This window comes from Martes martes, assembly GCF_963455335.1.
Source record: "Martes martes genome assembly, chromosome: 7".
NCBI classification, from domain to species: Eukaryota; Metazoa; Chordata; class Mammalia; order Carnivora; family Mustelidae; genus Martes; species Martes martes.
In genome coordinates, this window is record NC_137894.1 from 81,709,185 (window position 1) to 81,735,197 (window position 26,013).

A 26,013-nucleotide genomic window follows, 5' to 3' on the forward strand; every position below is an offset into this window, starting at 1 on the left:
AGGGGGTGGGGGAGGGGTGCTGTCCACGAGAAAATGCGAATATGACTGAATATATGAATGGATGAACAGGAGAGAGAAGAGGAAGAGACGTTGCCTTCTTTCTCCCACAGAAGCACGAGCTGCTTCCAGCACACCCGGTGTTTCTTAGCTCCCTGTCCTATCAGTGGCCTAGGTGAGCCTGAAGGAGGAATGGAGCATTAGACTGGAAGTAATAAGGTTGTGCTTGACTTAACTCCAAATTTGTAGCAGATGTCACAGATGTTATAACATGAGATTTGGGGATCAGACTTGGAAAACAAAATCAAAGTCACAGATGTGTACCTCTTCCTTTTACCATCATGTACTGACCTACATCATACTGATTCACTGATAATCTCGACACCCTGCTGTTGGGTAGAATCATACCACTAACTGTGGTGAGCTACTGAGGTCTGAAGGGGGGACAGTGGTAGGGTTGTCCTCAACAGGATTTTAAGATAGTTTGAAAATGAAAGTGTAAACCTTTTTTTTTTTCCCCAGATGCTACGGAGTGAGCAAACCAAATATAATGCCCATCAAAAATGTAAAATTCTCAAAATCTGTTCAGCTGATTAGTGAGGGAGGTTAGTGAAGGAGATTATTTCTATCAGTTAAAAAACAAATTTTAAACCTGGCAGAGTTAGTGTGACATTGAAATCTCAAATCTGATGTGATCTCTTTTTCCGGTTCAGAGTTGTGATTGGAGAGTACTTTGTGTCTTTTTAAGAACTCTGCACTTAATTCATGAGAACACACAGTGTTTCTTCCTGACAAAGAGCAGGTGATGTGTAGAGGAAAGTTGTTGTTGGAAGAAGAATTTACGTAAGAACAAAGACAATAACAGCAACAAAAGAACCTCAGAACAATAGCCTGCGGATTGTACTCAGAAAGCAGAGCACCTTCATACATCAGGTCCACGTTCGGGCTCCAAGCCTAGGCCAAGGTCTGAGTCACCCACTCTCTGTGGCTCACTTGACCTTCTGTCCCACAGGACTGCCTCACGCAGTGGTTTGATCTTAGTCTTTTGTCTTTGTGTATGGAGTAGCTAGTAGAGCACCTGCACATGGGAAGGGTCAATACATGTTTGTTGCTGTAGCTCTGAAGCCAGAAGTAGCTTCTGTCTTCTCTCTGAGCTCAAATCAAGACTCCCACCACTCAAAGATTCTACATTCTTTATCCTTTTTTTTTTTTTGGTAATATTTATTTATTTGAGAGACAGAGAGAGCATAAGCAGGGGGGAGGGGCAGAGGAAGAGGAAGAAACAGACACCCTGCAGATAAGGGAGCCCAACGTGGGGCTCAATCCCAGGATCCTGGGATCATGACCTCTACCAAAAGGCAGATGCTTATCCCACTGAGCCACGCAAGTGGGGCTCAATCCCAGGACCGTGGGATCATGACCTGAGCCAAAGGCAGATGCTTAACCCACTGAGCCACCCAAGTGCCCCTACATTCTTCATTCTGAAGTCACTTGATAACTGCCACATTCTTAAAACTTAAATTGAGAAGGGGTGATATCCACCCTATTCCACATCTCTGCTGGAAACTCAAAGGTGGGAATTAGTCATGATCAATAACCTTACCTTTATTTATTTTGTAAGGAAAAGAGGACATTCTCCTACCTTTCACTGTGTAAAGGGGATTAAATAGTTAACTTTAAGCTTTGCCACTCAAAGCAACCCCTGTAGCAAGTTGTTGAAGCCAAGAAACATATTCAGCAAAGACTCACATGTCTTTTAAGTTATTACAGGACTTTAGTCCTTCAAAAGTACCCTCTTTTTATATACATTGCTATTTTGGCATGATTAAGAAAGTGAAATTGGAGTAATCCGGTAATCCCTTCCCTTTGTAGAAAGTCCTGCTAGGGGGCGTCTGGGTGGCTCAGTGTAAAGCCGCTGCCTTTGGCTCAGGTCATGATCCCTGCGTCCTGGGATCAAGCCCCGCATTCGGGCTCTCTGCTCAGCAGGGAACCTGCTTCCTGCCTTCTCTCTCTGCCTGCCTCTCTGCCTACTGGTGATCTCTCTCTGTCAAATAAATAAAATCTTTTAAAAAAAAAAAAAAAAAAAAGAAAGTCGTGCTAGGAATTGTAACAAACATATCCTCATCCATTGTCCAGTCTGATGCGATGCTCTTCTCCGCTGATGCCTTCTGGAATCTCTTAAGGATTCCCCTCATATACCCCACCCAGACCATGGATCATGCCTGCATCTTCCTGAGGTTTCTGTCCAAGAGACGTTGGCTGTCACAGCTCCATCATTCCCTTAGGTTCTGTCACTCCAAGCAGCAGCCTCACCCAGCGCCTGAAGAATGTCATTGTCAAGGGGAAGTTTGGGTCCTCTCCTGGAGAATGTTAATCGCCCTTTATCGTAGCCCATCTAAGGGACATATATAATCATTCCTATAGTAACTACCAGATTGTCAGAGAAAGGCTATTATTCATTTTCCCCAGTTACAAATGGAGAAATCCCTGCTTTGGTAGCTAGACACTCTCATTTCCTTCAAGGAAGAGGAAGTCATGGTAGGCAGCATGAGACTTTGAAAGAAAATGGTGGAATGAAAGAAGTCCCTGTAATTCGTTGCTGGCCAAATACACAAAAGCGTTGTCCGTACTTACTACGGTAATGCTTTGGTGCTATTTCCCTTTTAGATGACTTTGCCTTTTTGATGTAGAAAATCATAAACGATTTCAGAAGCATAGGGCTAGTGTTTAGTTCTTCAGACAATAAGAAGTGCATGATGCACAAACCCCAGACTAAACAAATTTATTGAGTGTTGTATGTTTTCCCCTTAGTTCTTCCTAGTTGAAGCCATATATGTAGGCTTTTGGGGGGGTGGAGAGAGAAAAGCAGACATGGTTTCTTTTACCCAAATTAAATAATTCATTTGTACATATTAATACTTTCACAGTCATATCATCTCTAATGCTTTTGGCTAATGCATTCAATCCATACTTAAATTGTAGGAGAAATTTAAATATGTGTTGCATCACAGAATTTTTAAATCAGCATACAGCTTCTTAGAGTTTCAATTATTTTACTGGATTAAATACCTCTTTTTTGGTCTAAACTGGTAATATAATGTGTTCGTAGGTTCTGGGATATGAATTATACAGATATATTTTGTGATGTTTCAAAATGACTAAATAAGAATTGAGAAATAAAGCCAAAGTGCACCATTCCTGAAGAGAAGAGGTTTTCTTCCTTATATTTATCGTTAATCATTCACATGCCCCACGAACATTGCTTGTCCCCATTTCTCCTCTCTGGTCATCTGTATTTTAAATAGCAAAAACACTAATATTGGTGCAAGTACATCGAAAAGCATTGCTATCACTTGTTTGCAGATGTTTGCATGATGCGTTGTGTGGAAACTCCACATGTCATGGCAGGGGCAGCAGGGTTTCAGTGATGGGGCTGCTGTATTGGTTAAGTTGATACCAGGCTCGACTTCTTGCAGTCTCTCCTCTCCCTCCCAATCTGAAGCTCCCCTCCCCCCCTTGTCTATGCCTTGCACAACCGGTGAGGGGCTTACAGTGGAAAGGATGCAAGTTGTGAACACAGGCAGTAGGCAGAGCTGTGTGGGTCAGTTTCAGAATGAAGATCTGGTCCCATATTAAGTGAAAACGTAGACATTTTTATTTTGATGGAGAAACACAAAGCACACACACTCTCCTTATAAACTTCCGAGGCTCCTTCCTGGGAAAACCCTTCCTTGGCTCCCCTTGCCCTACAGTGAGGAAGGCTAATTGAGATTCTTGAAGGCAAATCCTTTTTCTTCCTTCCGTAGCCATGGAAAGACTCATTAAGCATTCTCTACTCCATTCTTTCCCAGACCCTGACTTTGCTTGTCCCAAGTGCTAACGCCCAGGGAGCAATGTCCACTATTCCATTAAGCATGCCCTTTCCTCCTTCCTACCCCGCCAAGCTCAGTGTGGGAACAGAGCCTTGCCCCTTGAAGGATGAGTTCAGAGGGCAACCATGAAGCTTCCCTTTCCACTAAGTGGATGATTCCATGCCTGAAATACTACCCCCAGAACTTTCAGGCTACGTTTAGCCATTCTGCCATACTGCTCCCCATGGAGAGGGGTCCCGTGAGAAAATGTCTCTAAAATGGTCTTCCCTACTTGCCAATGACGACTCTTCCCTAATGAAACAATCCTTTGGAAACCCTGCCTCCCAATATCCTACTCCTCTTGGCTTCTATTCTCTCTTTCAAATGCTCTCTTAAATAACAAGCCCCTTTCTCTCCCCTGCCTGTGCTTTACCTTCCCATTGCAGAACTGTGCTGGTGAGGAGCTGGAGCCACTCCACCTTCTCTGGAAATGGGGGGTGGGGAGAGTTAGGAAGGAAAAGGGCAATGCGGGACACAAGGCAAATAGGGCCGTGACTTTTCCCCCTTTCATTATGTGTGTCCACTGAGCTGTCCTGTTTCTGTTTTGTAATGGGTTCTTCTGTGGCAAGCTGACCTTTTGGCTGAATAGGTCAAACTCCCACTGAGTGCTAATCCTCAGCCTTCCTGGCGATTGTGTATCCCCGAAGGTGACAAGCACTGGTTAGGAATATGACTGGGGGGTGTGTGGTGTATTTCCCAAAAGAGGGATTGTCTTTTACTGCACTGAATTAATTCTCAAAGAGCACCCCTCAAGGTATGCGAGTCAATACTGGAATATTTTTGCGGTTGTTGTTGAGGGACAAGACTAATTATTCAGATAACATGTTTCAGATTGTGGTTTCCTTCTGTGTCTTCCATTTTTTTAATGAGGGAAAAGTCAAACTCACCATTCTAATGATTCATCCCATCTTTCTAGATTTCTGAAACAATCAGGATTTCTTGGGTTGGTTTTTTAAAAATCCTTCACCCTATATATTGCTTCCATTTAAAGTCTCTTCAGATTCTAGGTGTTTTATTTTTAACCCTGGCAAAACAGGAGAGTTGCAGTGTTTCGTTCATAATTATGTGATGGGCCTCAGTTTGTTTTGAATTGCTTAATTTTGTTTTTCAGACTGCTTATTAGGTCTTATAGCACCAGTTACCTACAGTAATTGTAGGTAACCCTCAGTAACTACCTATAATAGTCAGCAATTTTCAATTTCAAGTTGGTACTCAGTCAATGTTGAAGCACATTTGAAGTTGAATTATTGTATTATTTTTTTTTCTTTTAACTCTTTGTATAAGCTGTTCGCCTTCCACAGTTCTCACACCTCACTGTCGGTGAGTTAGGGACATACTTCTCACAGATAAGAGATTATATATTCCATTTATTTAGCAACGTGTTGCTTTTGGTTTTGTCTGATCGACTTAATTATAATGGCCTTTAAATTTCAAAAGGTAGTGTCTTTTAACCAAACAAACCAATAAGTGAAACGATGTCAGTAGATGAGAGGAAACCATGACCCCTTCATCAGTAAGTGTGCACTTGTCTGGACTACTGAATCGTTCCAGAAACAGCTGACACCCAAAACACAAAAAATAGAGAATACCTCACAAGCAGTGTATTCTTTCTCTGAAAATGATGGACCTCTTTGGGTCTCCTTAGGCATTAATGATATTCCATTAGCAACATGAGATTAAAATAAGGCAACAAGATAACTGTACCTGCATCTTTCCTGAGTGACCGGATGATTGTCTCAGGTCCCCAAATGCGATAGGATGAAAAGTACAAAACAAGAAGTGCATATTTAACATCGCTTCGTTACCAGTAATGCCGGAGTCAGAGCAGGGCTTATACCACGGGCATAATGGGCTCCTGTTTAACATATTTATGTTGGCTGTAAAATTAGGAACTGTCATTACAGCCCCACATCACCTGCATAAGTGCAAAACATATAAATCAAGAGAAGTTCCAGTGCCATAAAAATGCCATTGAATAGAATAGCATGAAACCACTTACAAGACACTTGTGTCTGATGCTAGCATGTATGGGGAGGCACACTCCGGGTTCTGGAGGATCTGAGGAACAAAGAAGGGTAACTAGGCAGGTAGGGCTCGTGGATGGAACACTGGTGAAGATGTGTGGGACCCCCAGGCTGGTGAATAAATTTTTTTGAAAAAATGAAATTCCTAATTATTTATGCATTTGCAGCATTTACTTAAAGAATAGCCTGAGCCCTAAGTGAAGAAAAGGCAGGAAAAGAAAGGCCATCATCAGTGGCCAGACTTGACGAACCCCTGTAAGCGCCCCACTGAAGTCAATGTTCTGTGCTTCCAGAAGGCAGTTGGGCTGCCATCTGTTGTTACTGGAGCCTGCCTCTTGGGCCTCCTAGTAAATAAAACGCTCCTTATACTTGCCGTGATGTTTTAAGGTCCTCTCTAGGTTGGTGGCTGTTGCTCTCCTGGCCTCTTCTTCATCCAGCTTTTCGTAGAATGGTCTACATTCTCCAAAACCAGGACATTTCCTCTGTGAAGTGCAATGATTTATTATGAACTTCAAAACTGAAAGTCCTGAAATGCCCACAGATGATGAACTATTATTAATAAGGAGCTTTCTGGATCCTAATTATTGCCTCAAAAAGAGACTGGACACTTTTGAAGTTTTTCAACTGCCTCCCCTCCCTCCCAGAAGCTCCCCGCAACAATCTTAAAAAAAAAAAAAAAAAAAGACTGCAGATTTTATTCATGTGGGATCATTCACACCAAGCTACCATAATGTGCAATTAACACTCTAGAAACTGAAAACAGTATTCAGCAAGACAGCTGCATTATCAAAAATGCCAAAGGAGTTTTGAAGGGAGTAATGTGCATGTTAGAATAGGAAATTAATCAGAAATGTGCACATACACACACAGCAGTAGTGTCTTAAATATATCTGAATATTAAATTTTTAAAAATCTCAAGTCTATACTTATAGCAAAGATTAATGTTAGGATAGAAAACTGATTTTTCTATTTTAAAATTATTGTGTGTTTTGCTTCTGAAGCAAATGAGGAAGTCAGAATAGAGGTTTCTAAGATCCCTTCCAGCTGGAATATTCTTTGATAATAATCACTCTTCAATTATATTTTATAAATTTTCCCATTGAAAAAAAATGCCCCTTTTATTTCCTCTTGCCAGTCATAATGATACTTAACACTCATGCTATTTTCAAAGTGCCTTTCAGACATTACAGACACTAACTCACAATGGCAGGGGTAAACTGCCTGCTTCTGCACAGCACAATAATCATAAGTACATTTATATTATAATCCCTACTAAGCTATGGATCCAACCGACTGAGTAACTGAAATGAAGCAGAATTACCCCAGCAGCATTTTGCTGGAATTTTCTTGTCAACTAGCTGAAAGTGTTTTTTAGAAATAAGGAAGTGGGGTTTCGGTCTTATTCCAATTCAGAGTGTGTAGTTTTGAGGAAGGTCGAGATTCATAATAAAATTTGCAAGAAAAACAGGACAACTTGAGGAATTTATTTATTGGAAATAAGGAAAAGATCTAAATATTTCCTTCCAGAAGTTTCCATGGTGCAGATTTTTATGTGTGAGAACTTAAAAAAAAATAAATAAACAAAAAGGAAGAATAACTAGAACAGATTTGAAGGCAAAAGGTGACCTCATGCAAAAGAAAATTAGTAAAGGAAAGACCCTCGATCCTGGATCCCACAAATACCCGGCCTTAGGCTCACCTTTGTTAAGGATTAGTAGAGGCTTCTCGAGTGAGGGGCTGGCAGACAACACATGTAGGGTCTGCCAGGAAGGGACTGGCAGATTGTAAGTCAGCAGGAGACCCCAAGGCTTTGGATAAGAAAACAGTCCCTTCCCTGGTGAGGCATGTGCTAGGCAGGAGTCTACCTGAGCTTCTTGTAGGTCCTGTAGGAATAGTTACACATGAGTGTTCAGTAAATATGAAATCCAGCCATCCTGAGACACTTAACACTAGTGCAAACAGTCATTAATGAGAATCTCTTATCCGACATGTTGTGCTTATTAAATTGTGATAAAGTTATTGCATTAGAACATAAAAAAATTATACTGTTTGTTTTTTCCTAGCCTAGAAGGTATGAAAAGTTTAGGTCCTGGAGGGTTTGGGTCAGTACAGGGGGCAATACATGGGCAGGCAGTTTATGTATGCTTTAAAAATAACAATTCTTACATTTTAAGAAGAACAGTTTGTTAATTTATTTTAAAGGAATATAAACATTTGTGGTTTTGCTCCAGTGTAGGAAACACAGTCCAAAATGCACATGGAAAAGGGAAAAAGTCTGAATGTAGTTTTTCATGTTTGCAGAAATTAATATTCTGAGTTGAAAATTTGCTCAGACAACTCAGAATCAAAATGAACCCTGTACTGTGTTTTTTTCAGAGCTCTTTGGTGTAGTAAACCACCTAGTGATACGTAGTCAGCAGGAAAATGGTCTAAAGGTGTGAATCAGAGCTCCAACTTAATTTGTTTTCTTCTTTCTTTTCTTTTCTTTCTTTTTCTTCTTGTTTTTTAATAAGTTATAGGTGCACAACGAAGGAGAAGCCCCAGTGCACTGGCCATTGAAGTATTTGAAGCACATTTGGGAAGCCACATTTTGCAGGTAATTAAAAGAGGAAGAAACTTACTTGTGTTTTACTAAGCAAAATGCATGTGTTTAGTCTTTATTTAAAAAATATTTTTAGAGATTGGCTATGTGGATGACCATTGTTGATTCTTAGAATTATGAAATTCTTATGAATTTATTTTTTTCTTTTTAGAAAGCCATCCCTTGAGAGAATATTAATGAGAAAGGGAGGGCAAGTATTATTTGTGCTGTAATAATTGAGATAAATTGCACTATTCAGTTGATGCAAAATGTATAGTAGCTGGCTGTTCCCAGAATGACTGTGTGTGTGCTGCATTTGTAAGTGGATATATGTGTGTGTCTTTGGAGCTATATATTGTTTTTGGAAGAGCAAAATTTTGTTGTGACAGTAATGTGACATTTTTATGTGCTGCCAAATTTCAGTTGTTCTTTGCTTGCGTTTGTATTCATAAGCGCTTTCAATCTTAACGTTTGCCTCCCCAAATTACAAGCTTTCTCGGAATGAAATTTTAAAGTATATTTTAAGTAAAAGGAGACGAATAATCATAATTGATTTTTGCCAATGAATTCCATGACAAGTCAATGTGAGGGTTACTAGGATGGAACTGCTGTCATTTAGTCCGAGATAAGATTCATCCCAAACCCTGCCTCTCGCTTTATCAACAAACATTTTTTCTTTAAGACTTTGCGGTGACTTGGACATATCCAGGGATAATTGTCCTACATTGTTTCTGCTTCCAGGACAAATGTGTTGACATGGCCAGAGCTTGCTTTTTCTTTTCTTTTTTTGAAACTATGTGAGATACATTTTTGATACGGAATTAGAAAAACAGACATGTTTGGGGTAGTTCGGCAGCTTATTTGGAAAACTTGGTTATGCTTTTCATTGGATCTAGCTTATTATTTCTGATGGTATGTATCCAGAAAAACTGTTAACATCCGATCCCCCGTGGTCAAACCCCAGGGATTCTCTGAGCTGGTTCATGAGTTGGCAATTTCAAAATCCTCTGAGACCCCTGTTTGAAGGGCACATTCTTACTAAATCAGAATCTTCAGGGTGAGGTCCAGAAATTGATGATTTTTAACAGTCTTTGGAGACAATTCTGATAATTCATTAGATCTGAGATGTCAAAGTTATTATTTGCAAATTTAAGGCCCTGGACAGCCTTACTTGGTTCATTTTTGTTTATTCTGATGTTTGCCATTTCTCCATTAATACCCATTAAGTTGCTATATAACTGATGTTTGTTGAAGTACACCTTGGGATTTGCTGTTCTATCATGCATGCAACATTTTGAGTTACCTTGGCAGTAGATTAGTTTCAGGGATACGGAAAGGATATTTCTCCCTAGATCCTCAAATTTTTATTTCCTCTTTTCCTGTACATGCTTTGTTCAGAATCTCCTTTATAAGTTTTGTATGAGCAGTGCTGTATATATAAATATGTAGAAATAATAAATATAAATATAATAATACAAATATAAATATATTTTTATGTATAGTGAAATTCTGATGTGATTTGGGATGACTCCTGTTCATAGTCTGAAGCAGTCAGTGCAGAAGACTTAGCCTGTGAAAGAAATGGTCCAAAGAGTAGCCCCGTTTATTATCCTCTCAATTCACTCTGAAATTTGTGTCCAGAGTCCTCAAGGAAGGTGACTTAGGAGCTGCAAGAATTTAAAACTGCTTCATTATTTTTTTTTAAAGATTTTATTTATTTATTTAACAGACAGAAATCACAAGTAGGCAGAGAGAGAGGGGGAAGCAGGCTCCCTGCTGAGCAGAGAGCCTGATGTGGGCCTCGATCCAAGACCCTGAGATCATGACCTGAGCCAAAGGCAGAGGCTTAACCCACTGAGCCACCCACGCGCCCCTTAAAACTACTTTAAAACACAAAACTTAGGAATTTGAATTGAACGGAAGCTTAATGTAAATAGAGTAAGTATATAATGGTTGTTCCAAACATCAATTCAATAGTTGGCATCATTGAGAGAGTGGGGGATCTAGAATGAGGCTGCTGAGCTCTTCTGCTCCTGGGATTGGTCTCATTCAACTTAGCATACTTTAAGAGAAACATGGACAACTGGATATCATTTAGAATACAATAACCATACTGGTGTGGGAACTAGAAATCATATCACATGAGGAGTGGATGAAGGGTTTGGTGACATTTAGTTTGGAAAACCCGGGATTTAGAAAGGTTGTTAATGTCCTTTCTCTGTATTTGAAGACCTCGTGTGAGAAAAGGATTAGATACATTCTGTGTGGATTCAGAGTGCAGGAGAGAGAAAGGGGTTGGGGGGAATCACCTTCATTGAAGAAAACTAAATAGGGCTGTTCACATTTGGAGTTTGGAGTATGTTCAAAGTCTTTGTCTCTAGGGGGAAGTATAGGTGCCTTGGTAGGGATGCTTTCAAGAAAGTCAGGTCTCCAAGTATGGTTGTACTAGATAATCTTGAAATTGTTGAAATTAGAGTTTTTTTATCATTTGATTTTATTTACCAATAGTTACAGAGGTGAAATATTAGAATTGTGGGTAGGAAGGGGCTGGGAAACGGCAGTAACAAGAAGAGCCTTCTCTAAGCTTAGTTTTCTTCCCTCCTTGCAGGGGCCTCTTGAGCCCATAGACCCTTATCTGTATCACATTCCGCAATACCTCAGTGGTCTGCAAGCATAAGATGGTTTCCATATTTTCCTTCAAGTGGGTTCACGGTGGAATCTGGTGGATTCTTGAGGACAGGGATGAAGTCTTTCTTCCCTCTCTCCTTCCCTTCCTTCACTTGCAAATACCTGATGAAAACCTGTGTGGTCAACAAGGCATGGGAAATGTGGAACTTGGAAGAGAAGGTAGAAGTCAGTTCTGAATACTGGAGTGGGATTCAGAAAATGCCTGTGATTTCTCTGCACCAAGTGCCAGGTCTCCCTGCCTTTGTCCCCAGTGACGTTTCATGGGACAGTCATCTAAGGACCCATTGGTGTAGAGAGTTCGGGATGAGGGATGAAGGTAGACTCCTTAATTTTTGCTTCACCCATGTTGTTTACTGCAATACATGTTTTTGCTATGTATATCTTATTAGCTGTGTATTGGAGTATACTTTAAAATTTGACTTCTTTTCTCCCGAGATGGGGAACATTTAACTTAATGGTGATTCTATCAATATAGAATCAACTGTTGCAAAGTCATTTTCCAATTTAATGGCCTAATACTGGCGTATGTAGGCAAGGTCATTGGCCGGGCTGTGCCCTGGGCAGCTCTGAGGCTACCGGTCTCATCATTCACATGGAAGCTTCTGGAATGACTGTGACCTGTACTGTAGGCCCAGTGAACCTGCAGCTGTTTCAGGCATGAATGTCAAGATGGAGGTATCTTCTGCAGGAGAGTCGAGGGTTCAAATGATCCCAGCCTTGCAACAGCTAGACTGTGAAGTGTATGCATTGGGACTGAGTCAAGGCAATTTAGTTCACTTTATCCTTCTTTGACTTTGATTAATCAGATGAGGAGCAGAAAGGCAAGGGTTCAAGTTTAGAAAGTGTGCTTTTTGCAACCACCGAAGAAAAAAAATCCAAGAACTTTAGGTCATTATGTGGGGTCTTTCCTGAATGTAGTGTATGTGAGACTCAGCACTAATTTGGTTCCTGCTTTGGAAGCTCTCTTAGGGCATTGCTGTTCCCACTTCATGACTTCCTTAATACCAAAAAAAATGAGTGTTATTTACTTTTACTTTCCCAACTTAGAGACCAGAAAGACTATTCATATTTTACTTATCAAAGTTAATGAAACACAGAATAGTAACTTATATCATCTTGGTAACTCGTGAAATTAACTAGTGGAATGACTTTCCCTTAGGTGTAGATTTATGAATGGAGTGCTTTAATTATTTGCATGCCCTTAGCAGAAGGTTTTACTTTTTTTTTCTTTCTGTAAATAATGCTTACATAATTGTTATATAAAATTGCAGTTTTGTTTTTGCATATTCTATAGCAATCTTGTTGTATTCACCTCACAGGTATTAAAACAAAACAATCAGATCAGACCTGGTATATGGAAGATTTTTAAGGTCTGTGTTTGTATTCATTGTGAGCACATTATGGTGAACTACCTATATGAATACATTATATTACTGACGTTGTGTGATATGAATCAGTGCTCAGAACTACTACATACTTAGAAAGTGATTGAAGGATGGTCTTTATCCATAACTAGTTGCAGATATTAAAATAAATGACATTTTGTGAGTTAGATGAATACAATCATAATAAGTTCCTCCATGTTTTATTATTTAACCTGTCTTGGGAGAATAAAAAGAATATTCTTTAAGAAACTCCCTAATGGGGGATAAAGGTGGAAACATGGTATCCACATGTCATTTTGCACTTGGCTGTATTGCATGAAACTTTCTATATCTGGGTCATTGCCCCTGCGTTATTTCTGGGCATTAAGACACTTTGCATTGCTCTTTGAACATTTAAGCCCCAAACTTCAGGAGAATCCTGTGGGCAGACCAAGGGAGAACCATCAAAAACATAGTAGGATTATAACACTTGAGTTTGACTTTGAGTTGATTAGGAGAGGCTGGGCACAGTGGTTACATGGCTGACTGTCTTCCCCAGCAAAACTAGGGAGATATTTTTGCAAGGCTCATTTATTGGTAGAACAGCCCTCTTAGAGAAGACGGAGATATTGCCATTGCCTTAGCAGAACAGTTTAATTAGGTGTGTATTTACCTAAAATGGTGGGGAGGAAGGGAACTCAAATGTAGCTGTTTTGCTATTTGATAGGCAAAGGAGTCAGAGATTTGTGTGGGTGAGATGGGCAACACCGTTTCTCAATGAAATGTCAGATTTTCATCACAAGGCTTTTCTTTCTTCCCTCAACACCTCAGCCATAGAATACAGAGTAGAATCCTATCTCAAGGGAAAGAAGGACCTTGGTTTTAAAAGCAAGCTGTTTGGGATCATATTTGGGGAAAAAATCAGATCAAGGTTTACCTTGCAATTTCTGATTCCATTATTAATGACATTTTGAAGATTGGTTAAGGACATGTCTTGGAATCATGACTAGTTTGTCTGCATACTACTTTGGTCCTGCAGAGTTATTGTCAGAGAAAAGCATACAGGTTCCCTACCCGAAATATTTAAAAATTTGTAGTTGACATAATAAGGAAAACAATAGTATGTTGTGACATTTTATATCTTTGTTATTGTTCAAGTATTTGTAGTTACCATCCTGCTCCAGTCTCTGAAACCAATTCGATTGTAGAAGACTAAGGAAAAGATTCTTCAGATAAAGTACATGAGCTCTATGGGCAGAGGAAGCTACTTATGATAATGTTGAGGTTGGGGGTAGAGAATGCCAAATGTATCGTTTTCAGCATCTCCTTGAATTGGCAAGAGAAAAATAAAAGGTTGACAAGTACAATTCGAACATCTGGACAAAACAAAGTGAATGATACCTAAAACAGCCCCCAAACTGACTAGTACAAGATCCAAATTATTTTATTTACAATGCTGCCTAGCCAAGCCAGTATTCATTTTACATTTGATGGCAGTGTTTTTAAAAGACTTCTCTGAAAGAGAGTGACAACATTTAAGTCTGTTGTTCATTTTATTGATGAATTGGAATTTCACCCTTATTTATTATTTTATTGGAACTTATAAAAGAAATGATTATCTCTAGGAAGTTGCATATTCTTACTCCCGGTAACCCTTGTTGGCAAAGTGGCATCCTGCTGGATATCAGTGCTAAAATAAAACACAATAACTTCAAATAATAGAGGTGTTCTTTAGCTGTGATAGAGGAAGGAGAGGAAGGTGAGGGACCCTATAGTCTCCCTGCAATCCAGAATGGTAAGAAAATGTAAAACTAAATATAGAAAAAGAGAAAGTTAGTGAATATATTTGCATATGCAAATTAGCTTAATTGATACTGCTTGCCTCTACAGGGATTTTTCATTACAAACTGGAGTGCTACATTGTTCAGCTCATATTGAGTAATTTAGTAACTAATGAGACCAGTTTGCACTAATTTGCATATGATAAATGAGCTTAATTGCAGTAAATAACTTGGAGGCATAATTACTTAATTTTCCTGTGTTGCACGGCTTTTAAGTTCACTTGTATGAACAACTCAAGATAATTTTGCATATTTAAATTAGTTGCTTTTAAATTTTCTTGAACAAAAAAAAAAAGGAACACACCTTATCAATTGAGCTGTAAAACAATTGGAAGTAAGGTTTACAGTGTTTTTATTTAAAAAGAAAAGAAAGAGAAGTAGAAATTTCTTCAGTCTATTGTTCACCTGTCTCACTTCCTTACCTCAAATAGGATACAGGCGTTGATAGGAAAACATTTTTAATGTTGGAAGTTAATTCACAACTTCTGTTAGAAACTGACCTGAGTTTAAACTGAAATACATTTATGAATGAATCATAACTTTGGAACTAGGGTTTATGACAGAGATGTGTCTGTCCTTTATCTAGTTTGGCAACTGAATATTAGAGGAGTCAGCTGGGTCTCCTGCCTGCAGCACACGTGTCATGGAAGTTGCTGGGCTGCAACGAAGCCGGGGTCGCTCTGACCCTTGTGTATATTTTCTATCTAGATTAATGTTTTATGCTTAGGAAATTGATTTCATTGGAGAATCTCAGTGTGGTTTGCCAAGGATTAGCTCACTGGTCTTCCCGTTAACCAAAGGATGTATGTTTCATCAAGATCTCCATCCTTAAAAGTTGAAAAACTAAAGCACACAGAGGTTGATGGCCAAAATATTAGTTCATAATACTGTATGGCCTGCTTTAGCCTTGCATTTTAAGGGAAAAAGTAATTTATTATTCAAAATTAAGAAGTCATATCATATATTCGTGATTGAGTATGAGAAAAATATTTTATCGTTGTGAAAGTTTAAAACCTGTCCTTTAAAAAATCATTGCTGCTTTACCTCATTGTATATTAAAAACGTCAGAGATGTTAGGGCTATTGATTTGCCACACTTTGGAAAAATAACTCATGAAACTTTTCTCTGAAAAGGTCAAATCCCATTAACTGTAGTATAAGCTTCCTGTATCCTTCAGAGGTGGCCAGAATGAGTGCTAATACTAGAATATTCCAAGTGTAAAATTTCAGCCCTTCATGTAATAGATGGTCAAGAAATATCCGGTGAATAAATGCATGAGGAAAAAAAACAAAAAGTTCTTAGCAAAGTCACAGTTAACCCCAGAGCCCCAGAGCTAGGGCTTCATCTCATCTCTGTGTTCCCAGGTCAGTTTATAGCCACATCTTCTAGAGGCAGGGCCGAATATGGGAGATTCTTCTGTTGCATGGGTTTGGGCATCCAGCTAACCTGAGTTCACATCCCAATTTGTGCACTTAGTGACTGTGTAGGCCTAGAACAGTCTTTCACCCTAAGCTTCCATTTCCTCATCTCTAAAATGGAGAAAATAGTAGTAAAAATTTTCCTGACATGCATGTTGTGAGGATTGAATGAGATATTATAGTTAAAAGTGCTTCATCCAGAACCTGATATATAGAATGTGTTTAAGTGTCTGCTAGTATTTGTCTATATGTTGGGTAGTCCAGAATAATGCCCAAGGTTCTGAGGAAAATGGTTAATGCTTCCCAGTATCATTACCAATATCAGAATACAGGAACTTTCCTAATCTTCTCAGGTTAAGAAGAAGATAAATATTTTCATTGAACTCAACATCAATTATCTGTTTACATAAATGATACTTATATTTGGTAGTATATACTAGCTGGCTTACAACAAAAATTTTAAATTTGGTGGCAAGAATAGATTTCCACCTTGAGAATGAAAATCATCCTCAGAACAACCAAAGGATTTGTTAGAACAATCTCATTAGCAACCTAGAAACAACTAGAAAAAAATAGAGTTTATAAGGGGACTCCAGAATCAACATTTCCATTGGACCAAAATGGGATAGGCCATTACTTTTTTCATCATACTGTATAGTCTCCTCAATTTGCTTAGAAAAGTGGGAATGAACATCCAGTCAGAAATCCAGAAGAACTAGAAGGTTAAGACCCGTCATCATCCATTGCTACAAATTATGTGAAGGAAATACTAAAGTGCATATAGGATTCTTCTCATGCATGCTGCCCAAAATCTATCATCTGTAATACCAGAGAGGACTCTTTTCCACATTGACAGCAGAAGCGAGAACTTCCTGGAAGGATTTTCATGATAGTATGTGTCTCTGTGTGGCAGGTACGTACGCTACTTTTTGGGTTTTCACATACCTTACCAACTTTGATTTGCAGAATAGACATATGGCATCCTTCACTGACAAGCAGTGTGAGAGGTGTGGGGAGGGGTAGGGAAGGGGTTTGAGGTAGCTGCTCCTATGGAGGAAAGCTGGGGGTTTTGGCCATGTGAGTAGAACTAGAGCTAATAGTAAGTGAGGGCTTTCTAGTCACAAAATTACCTGAGATAGCCAGCATCTAGGAAAATGAGACAATAAATCTAAAAATACTAGGCTTCTATTCAGTAACTATTTACCGAGTGCCTTATTTGCATCAGAGAGTGCAGAAAATACTGAGATACAAAGGTGAGTCATGGTTCTTTCAACACTCCCAGTAAGACTTGTGAAGACTGATAACAAAAGAGACCAACACAGTTCAATGTAACTTAGATGAGAGCCTCTTGAATCAGTCATACCTGGGTTTGAACTCCCAGTCTTAATTACATACATTTAGATAATATATTTATACTCTTGAAGCCTCTGTTTTCTCAATCCCGAGTCGAGATGGTAGTGACGTTTACCTCCTACACCGCTGTAAGAATTAGATGAGTGTCTGCTGCTCCATGAGTGTTCAACAAAGATTGACCCCGTGGGGCTGCACCCTGAAGTAACAGGTGGGAATGTGATTCCCCACAAGTGGTCCACGAGCACTTCCTGGGGCTACAAACTTACAGCCACACATTCCGCCCCTTTGCCCAACCACACGTACTCTTTCAAGTCTGGTGTTCATGTCTGTGGGAGTGTTTGAGGATCCTGGCCTCCCTAGGACATAGGTGTTCTGAAGTGCGGTCCCGTACGGTAGAGGTCGGGAAGGAAGAACAAGAGCAATATTGTAGTTGGGCAGCTTTTGTTTGGAGCCTGCTGTTAGGAAGATTGCTTCCAAGGTATGGAAAGATATCTTTAATTCCTTCACAGGCGCTAAGGGTTGCTGCATTATTTGTAGATTAAACTGGAACAGAAGGATAATTATACTTTCAATTTTCAAAGTGGACAGAGGTCTTAGCAAATCTTAGGGTTATGTGTCAAATACGAATATGAATAATTTCCTGATGCCTGTAGGTAACTGCAAATTTGTGCCATACAGTGTTCTTTCAGGCTCTAGAATAGTCCTTGGTGGTAGTAAACATTAGATTCTTGTTACCAGCCTCACCTATGAATAACAAAAATAGAGCAGCACCAGCTTGTTATCGTTTGCCAGGGAACCAAAACACAGTCAGTATGGGCAGGGTTGCTTTCTTGTCTGAGTTTCCAGAATCTCACAAGCCTTTTGGATAATGTGAGCTTTTGGGGTTGAGGAAGGATTTACAGGAGTAGGGTGGTGTGGTGGTGATGATGTACTTTGTTTCCCAAACTGGGCTGATTCCAGTCACTTGTGAGCCTCCCAAAACACTAGGATTCTGCAAAAACCCTTGGGGAAAGTCTGGCACAGAAGAATTGAATCAAAATTAGTTTAAGATATTTTAAAAAATCTCTAAATACAATAAGAGCATAATTGAACAATTATACGATAATGTCACATCTGTAGGCTACTTCTCTGGCTTTTTGAAGACAGGAAGATTGTTATCGACGAATCTTCCAAAAGTAGTTGTCCCGCTTTGTGCGTGGATGTGTGTACGTGTGTGTGCACCTGTGTGTGGTCAGATATCACTTAGAAACTGCACAAAGTAAAAAAAAAAAAAAGGAAGAAATGTTGAAGATTTTTTAAAAAATGCAGCCACAAAAGACAAAGTATATTAAAAAAAAAAAAAACAAATATTTCTCACTCTCAGACATCTATTTCCCTTGGTACATTCGACTTTCTGTAAATCAGCTGAGATGAAATTGTGATCCTTGTCTTTTGGAAACAATTGTGGAAGGAACAGCTGATTTCAAGAGGGAAATTACACAGCACGTTCTGGCTGATACATTTTGGCAAGTGGTTTTCTTCTGAGCCGGACTTGGGTAATACCATGTCTATTACAAGACTGCAGTAAGCAGTATCTGTAGAGGCATGAGTAATAAGAAGGCACTATAGGGGGGCGCCTGGGTGGCTCAGTGGGTTAAAACCTCTGCCTACGGCTCAGGTCATGATCTCAGGGTCCTGGGATCGAGCCCCGCATCGGGCTCTCTGCTCAGCGGGGAGCCTGTTTCCCTTCCTCTCTCTCTGCCTGCCTCTCTGCCTGCTTGTGATTTCTGTCTGTCAAATAAATAAATAAAATCTTTAAAAAAAGAAAAAAGAAAGAAAGAAAGAAAGAAAGAAAGAAGAGTGTGTTAAAGACTTTATGCACACACAGATATCACATGTAATTAAAAAAAAAAAAAAAGAAGGCACTATAGGGGTGCTGCTGGAGGGGACAGGGATTACTACTGGGCTCCATTGTCTCTCTCCTGCAGGTGGGCACACACCTGTGGGCCGGCCCGGGAGCTGGGTCAGATGCTCCAGGTCACCAAGACTCCTGTTGTTTTTATTAGGTCTCCTAGTGTCTTGTGAATGTTAATTCCCAGGCCCTTGCCAGTTCAGGATCTGATGATTTAGGATCACAAGGTAAGGAATCTGTGAAACTGTGTTATTTGATGACAGCAGAATAGAACCCTGCCTAAGAGAAGAAAAAGCCATACGGTGTTATTTTGCCTCTGTAGGGGGGAAAAAAAGCGTTTGAGTGAATTAGAGAAATTATTATAAATATTTATTACCCCTGGATGAATACAAAGTGTATGGGTGGATTACCCGCACGCAAGAGCCTTGTCAAATTCCTATGAGGCCAGGTGACCGCTGCAGGAACTGTCAGGTCAGAGCAGCTGTTCCCCTTATTTCTAAAGATTTTAAAAATGCAGGTGACCCTTTAGGCAACCAGAAAAATGCCCTCTGCAATAATCCACTCTCATCCTTCATTTTAGAGTGATACAATGTTTTAGGAAATTTAGTCTGGTGGGGAGATTAGACCAAGGGTAGAATTGACCTAAAGAAACAGAAATTTCTTTTTTTTCTAAGTGGGAAGGCTGTGAGTTCTACATAAATACAAAGGCAAATGATAATATCAATGACTATTTTAATTGCATCTTTAATCCATAAGGATAGTTCAATGACATTTTAAATTATACTTTTAGAATTGTAGTCACATAGGAGATAAAACTCAGTAACTATTTAATAATGCATAGTAAGATCAACTGTATCCTCTCTTGAGATCACATTTAGGTGGACTGAATGTAAAAACCCAATCCAGAATTTAGACAGCATTTAATCTTCTGGAAGACATTGTTGGGTCTTTCTAAATATAAAGTACCCAAGCCGGGTCCTTTGAGTGGGGACCAGTTATCTTGACTGAATGATGACTTTCACTGAATTCACAGCTAAGCTGTATTATTACTATTTTTTCTAGAAGGAATTGGATTGTTAACAGATCAAATGATTCACAGTACTGGAAGGTTACTAAACAGTATGTGACAGACTGGTAACTAATTGATAATCATTTAACCTGGCTTTACTTGAAGACGACGATATAGTGAAGGAGTTTATGTCGGGGAAACATTGTGGGCTGGAAAAAAACAATCCCTCCTCAGGATGTGTCCTACACGGAAATTAGTGGGATGCCTCTATGGCTGCTGCTTATCTGGTCTTCATGGTAGAGTATCTGAAGGATTTCATTTAAGTAAGGGCGGGAGCTTTGTATGGAAAAGACTCATCCTGCTAACATTGGAACGCAGAGTAACTTGCGGATTCTCTAAAACTGAATGGTTGAAATTGGATCCAAGCACAAAGTAATTGGAATGGATGTAGATTTTTTTTTTTAAGATTTTATTTATTTATTTGACAGATGGAGATCACAAGTAAGCAGAGAGGCAGGCAGAGAGAGAGGAAGGGAAGCAGTCTCCCCGCTGAGGAGAGAGCCTGATGTGGGTTCGATCCCAGGACCCTTAGATCATGACCTGAGCCGAAGGCAGTGGCTTTAACCCACTGAGCCACCCAGGCGCCCTGGATGTAGATTTTCAATACAGAGTTATGCAAAACTTGCAGGTGTAATATTTATTAATACACATTTCTTGAGACTTGCTGTATGACAGACATTCACTGAGCCAGTTACTTACATGCGTTACCCCGGTTGGTCCTCTGACCCATCTTTTGAATTAGGTACTGTTATCTTCCCTTTTAAGGGTGAAGAAACCAAAGTTCAGAGTGATGAAGTGACTTGCTAAGGACCCAGAGCTTTTAGTGATGGGCACAGCTGCTATTGGAACCCGGAAGTGGACATGAGAGAGAGAGAGAGGGAGAGAGGAATTATAAAGGAAATATTAGGTACTAAATCATTGTACTGTTGAAGTTTTTGAAGTGACATACTTTAAGCTCTGGTTTGAATGGAAACTAGAGGACATGTACTTTTGTTTAATAAAGAAATATTTGCCCTGAGCAGAAGACAACATTTTAAAGCTTGTCATTTCATTCCTGGGAAAGTATTTGAGGAAAATGACATGGCTCAGCCCTGTTTGCTGACCATTTTGTTGTCTCCTGCTGAGACTTGCCATTTCCATAGCCAGTGGGCTGTATTGAATCAGACAGAAGCAATAGGTCATTAACAGAAATGGAGACTTGGGACAGCCTGCAGAGGCTGAAAGACAAGCAGAATCATTTCAGGCCACATCAACAAAGCTGTGTCTAATAGAATCTCATGCAACTATGTTGGAAGAGTTTAGCCTGATTTTCAGAAAAACTTCAGAAACTTTAAAAAGCACGAAGTCATTTCTCTCCAAAGAATGCCAGGTTTAGCATGAAAACAGAGGTGGGAGAAAATACTCTTCTGGTTTCTACATGCTGCATTTTTTCCCTTAGTCACATCCATTGAAAATAACTGTTTAAAATCTATTTAGTTAAAAAAAAAAAAAATCCCAGTTTTGCCACTGACCTATGCATTCACCTTGAGATCTTTAATTTGTAACATTCATCTGAAGGGAGATTATATTATTTAATTTGACCAATATCTAAATTATTAGATTGCATTTCCTTGACCTTTGGAGATTGCTTTGGATTATTACAATTGGGAGATGGGGATGAGGGGGACAGGTTTTGCCATTGAGATCACCGCCCATTATTTTTTAAAACCTAGAATACAAAGGAAACCTAGGCAACATATATAACTAGCCTCTTAGATGTACTCCAAATCAGAGGAAAAATACAGACCCTTAATATAGTCATATTGAACAAATATTCATAGACAGCCTGCTGTATAGAAGACATAACAAATATAGCTATAGAGAAGATTTAGGTGTTATTCCTTCTCCCAGAGTTTATAATAAATTTCTCTATTCTAAACTGGAACAAAGGGCGTAGGTCTGGAAACAGGACCTAAAATGCCTGTGGCCACATTTACAATTAAAACTTAGGAAACGGAATACCATTTTCAGGGACAGCTATCACTGATATACTTAAAAATAGTCTAGTTAGATATACATGAATGTACCTGTGTGTGTGTTGGGGGAAAAAAATTCTAAAATGTTATCATACGTGTCTTGTGTCTCCTACTAGATGGTAAGCAGCTTGAAAATAGGAGTCATGTCTTGTTCATCTTGTGACCTCTGTTTTGTTATGCACTCAGTAGGTGCTCAGTATATTTGTAGAATGACATGAATTTGTATAAACAATGCATGTAACTTCTAGCCCATTGGTCATTAATTGCTTCTTATGTTTTGGGCAGTGTTATTGAGAAGTCAGCCATACTAAATGATTCCAGGGTGTACCACTGTCACTCGAAGAAGACATTTACATGCTGGGCTCTTAGTAGGGTTAATGCATTATGTACCCAAGTCCCTAAGCACTGATGTGAGAATGTCCTTCTCAGCCAAGAGGTCATTGAAGAAAACACAGGCTCATCATAATGTCATTTTCCCCTTAATTTTCTGATTACTTACATTTGGTTTAGTCCTAATTATGAATACCTTTAATTGCTTTATCACAGTGATGATTAACTGTGCCCAAGTCAAACCCCTTTGAAAGAGGACAATTCCTTCTAAAGGTTTTGCATGATTGCACTTAGGAGGAATACTAAACAGAGTCATAGAGGTAGTCAAACTTCCTAAAGGCCAGTCGGTTCTTCTACATTCCTCAGATACCCAGGGATGATTTTTATTTTTGAGATTTTTCAAACCTGGAAAAACTTAACCTTCTAACTGTTTCTTTTCCCAGAAAGTTAGAATCTGCTACTTTATTTATATGAGTCATTCTGCCAGATGACAATATTGGGAATAAAATATATGCCAGCTGTTCTCCAGAGTATTAAAAAAATAATAAACTTTGAGATCCACATGTTATCACGGAAAGAGTACTTGGCTGGGTCGCCTTCATGGTTTCCTTTTGTGTGTATAAAATAGCCATGACTGAGACGTTTTGTGTTTTATAAACTAAGTTTAAAACACCAAATCTAAGTTATTTCATGCAAAATGCTTGGTAGCACAGATTCATTTTAACTAAAACACAAGCATTGATAAAAGTGGTTTAGTTTCATTCCTAGATGAAGGCACTCACCTTAGGATATAAAAGAAATAAAACCTTGAAAATGTGCATTTTAATTCTGTATTTTCATTTAATTACAATAAGATGGACAGATTTTAAGATTTTAACTTAGTTTGAGATTAAATTATTTGAACCCGAAGTCAGCACCCAGCATTATTTTCAAGTTTCTCTGTGCATTTTAAAAACAGGATCATCGTACAATATTTATTATACAATTAGGATTATACAAAATCTTCATCGATTTTATGTCCCTCTCGGAAATATCAGTATATGTAGCACATTTGCATCTATCACCCAGAAATTTAATTGATGGAATTCATAGCTATCAAACGACACTCATTTCTTCCTGTTCTTCCTCTCTGAGGCATGGGCCACACGCTGGGGATGAGGTTCGAGACTGTTCCCCCCTTGAAAAAGAAGTAGATTTGGTCTGCACAGAAGGGAGGGTCTTTGCTTTGGGAAAGCTGGCACAGATGAGCAGGAGGACCCGTCACTGTCAATTTATTATCAAGCCATTCTTTCTCCCTGGAGGAAGGCTTTAGAATTTCTAATCTATGATGATTCACACTGGGGAAGCACCTCTCTTTCTCATTTTGTTACTCCCACCTGGAAGGCAACTTTCATCCAGTGGCTCATTTGCAAAAGAGCAAGTGAGGAGAAGTGATGTGTAGATAAAGACCCTCCTTTGCTTTTTCTCGGGGTAGTTGCCTGTGCCAATAGCCTTCCAAGGGCTGTGGGGAAGCTGCCCCGGAATCTGAGAAACCCAGACATGAATGTGTCGGCCTTGGTGCATTTTCCTGTCATGCTAATTTCCCCTGTTGGAAACTTGGTGCACAAAAACACAAGGTTTTCTACACCCATTTTAGACCTCATCCTCTCTGTGTCTCATCCTTGGAGTTGTTTGTTGTTGTGTTGTTGTTGTTTTTAATAATTTTTAAAAATTTAGAGATAGCACCAGTGGTTTTTGGATTTCCCTTGATAAGACTTTCACCCAAACGCTGACGGAACAGGTAAATTCCCAGCGTGCTGCAGTGTGAGGTGATTATCTAGCTATTGTTTTCAAACTCACCGTAGTGGAGGAAGCACCAACGAACACAACAGGGGGGTAGCAGACTGACCCCCAGCAGAGAAACAATCAGGTCTAGCTGAACATTCAGCTGTGGGGCCAGCAAAGAAAAGCTGACATCCAGATGCCAGTGCTTTGGAAATTTTATCTGGAGTTGCACATATGGGTTCTGCATCTGCTCGGGTTATGCCGGCTGTCGGCGTCCAAATCGACACAGCTACCATGGCACGAGCGGGCAGAGGCACGGCTGTCTGTCTGGGTCTCTGCTAAGACAGCTGTCAGACGCAGTGATGGTAGCCTTATGATCGCTGATTTTTGGAGAACCAGCCGGGGCTCTCTGAGTGATAGGTTTTAAGCACCCATGAGTCATTTCCGAACTGCCATGGCTGGAGGAAGTTGACGATGGTGAAGAACGTACACCCGCAGATAGGTGGGTGCACACCCATGTGAGGGTGTAGATAATTAAGACTTTTTTTTTTTTTTTTTTTTTTTTTTTGGCCAGTGTAATAGTGCTCAAGGAAAATGAGGACCAAGTGATTTAGGACAGTGATTTAAATCCATGTGTGTGAATTGTTGTCCATCTTCTATCATAGAAAAATGGTTAATAAATCTAAGAGTGACAGTAAACAGCTTTTTCCTCCTGCAAGTGAAAAATGAGACCCAAGTCCAGAGTATTTGCCTTTCAGTAAGTACTTTTCTTATCTCATCATAATTGCCCCAATAGCAAGCTGAGTGACTCAGCATAATTAATTCACCTTTTCATTTCTTGCATGCCCCAGAATCCTTCTTAAAAAGAGAAGAGGATAGGTTTATCTCGTGTTATCTCAAGTTAGCATCTTGAACAGGGACAACCAATGGGCAGGAGTTATGCACTGGAGGCCAATTTATATCTCTACTTTCGATTTCAACCGTTTGTTTATGGAACCTTCTATCTTTATTGAAATCCTCAATTCCTGATAGATAACTGGATAGGTGTAGGAGAAAAGAATGATTTATGTTGTTTGTTCTTTTTAATTTGTCTCTGTATTAGAAACCTATTTATCAATAGTTTGGGGGACTTTGGTTAAGTTGCTATGCTTCTTCTATTTTATTATAATAACTTTGCTAGCAAGTTATAAAAGCATTTATTAAGCTTTAAATATGTTAGGGAAGTTCACAGATTTTGCAAAGTGATATACAACAGGGACTGACATTAACAAGAACCTGGTGAGTATCCTTACATGCCATATATATATATGTGTGTAGTATGTATTTTATATATATATATATATATATATATATATATATATCTGTATTTTAATTTCTCTTTTGCGATTAGATGTTTTGGTGAAGAAAATATGCACTCCTACCATTAATGACACTCTAGGTCATTTTTTTTTTTTTTGAGGTTCTATTTATTTGAGAGAGAGTGAGCACAGTTGGAGGGAAGAGCAGAGGGAGAGGGACAGGCAGACTCTGTGCTGAGCATGGAGCCTGATGTGGGGCCCAACCCCACGATCCTGAGATCATGAGCTGAGCTGAAATCTAGAGTTGGACGCTTAAGTGACTGAGGCACACAGGGGCCCCCTACTCTAGGTCATTCTTAAATGTGTTTTGTCAGTCTTGGTTATGGCCATGTCTGTGGTATTCCTGTTGATCTAGTGTACACAGTCAGGCTTTATTTGGTCCCCTTGATTTAGGTCCTTTGATCTTAGC

At 39.4% G+C, this 26,013-nt stretch overlaps 1 protein-coding gene across 12 annotated transcripts in view; it reads left to right on the forward strand.

Moving 5' to 3' along the window:
- NPAS3 (neuronal PAS domain protein 3) overlaps positions 1-26,013 on the forward strand; it is a gene marked incomplete at both ends in the record, with an annotated part of 841,254 nt that overhangs the window by 401,983 nt on the left and 413,258 nt on the right. For 6 of the 12 annotated variants that reach the window (XM_080809069.1, XM_080809074.1, XM_080809075.1 and 3 more), the window contains one exon: positions 8,452-8,528. In XM_080809069.1, coding sequence (XP_080665195.1) covers positions 8,452-8,528 — 77 coding nt within the window. Of the gene's footprint in view, positions 1-8,445; positions 8,529-26,013 lie in introns of all 12 variants that reach the window. The other 6 variants (XM_080809073.1, XM_080809077.1, XM_080809078.1 and 3 more) reach the window with 1 other exon arrangement.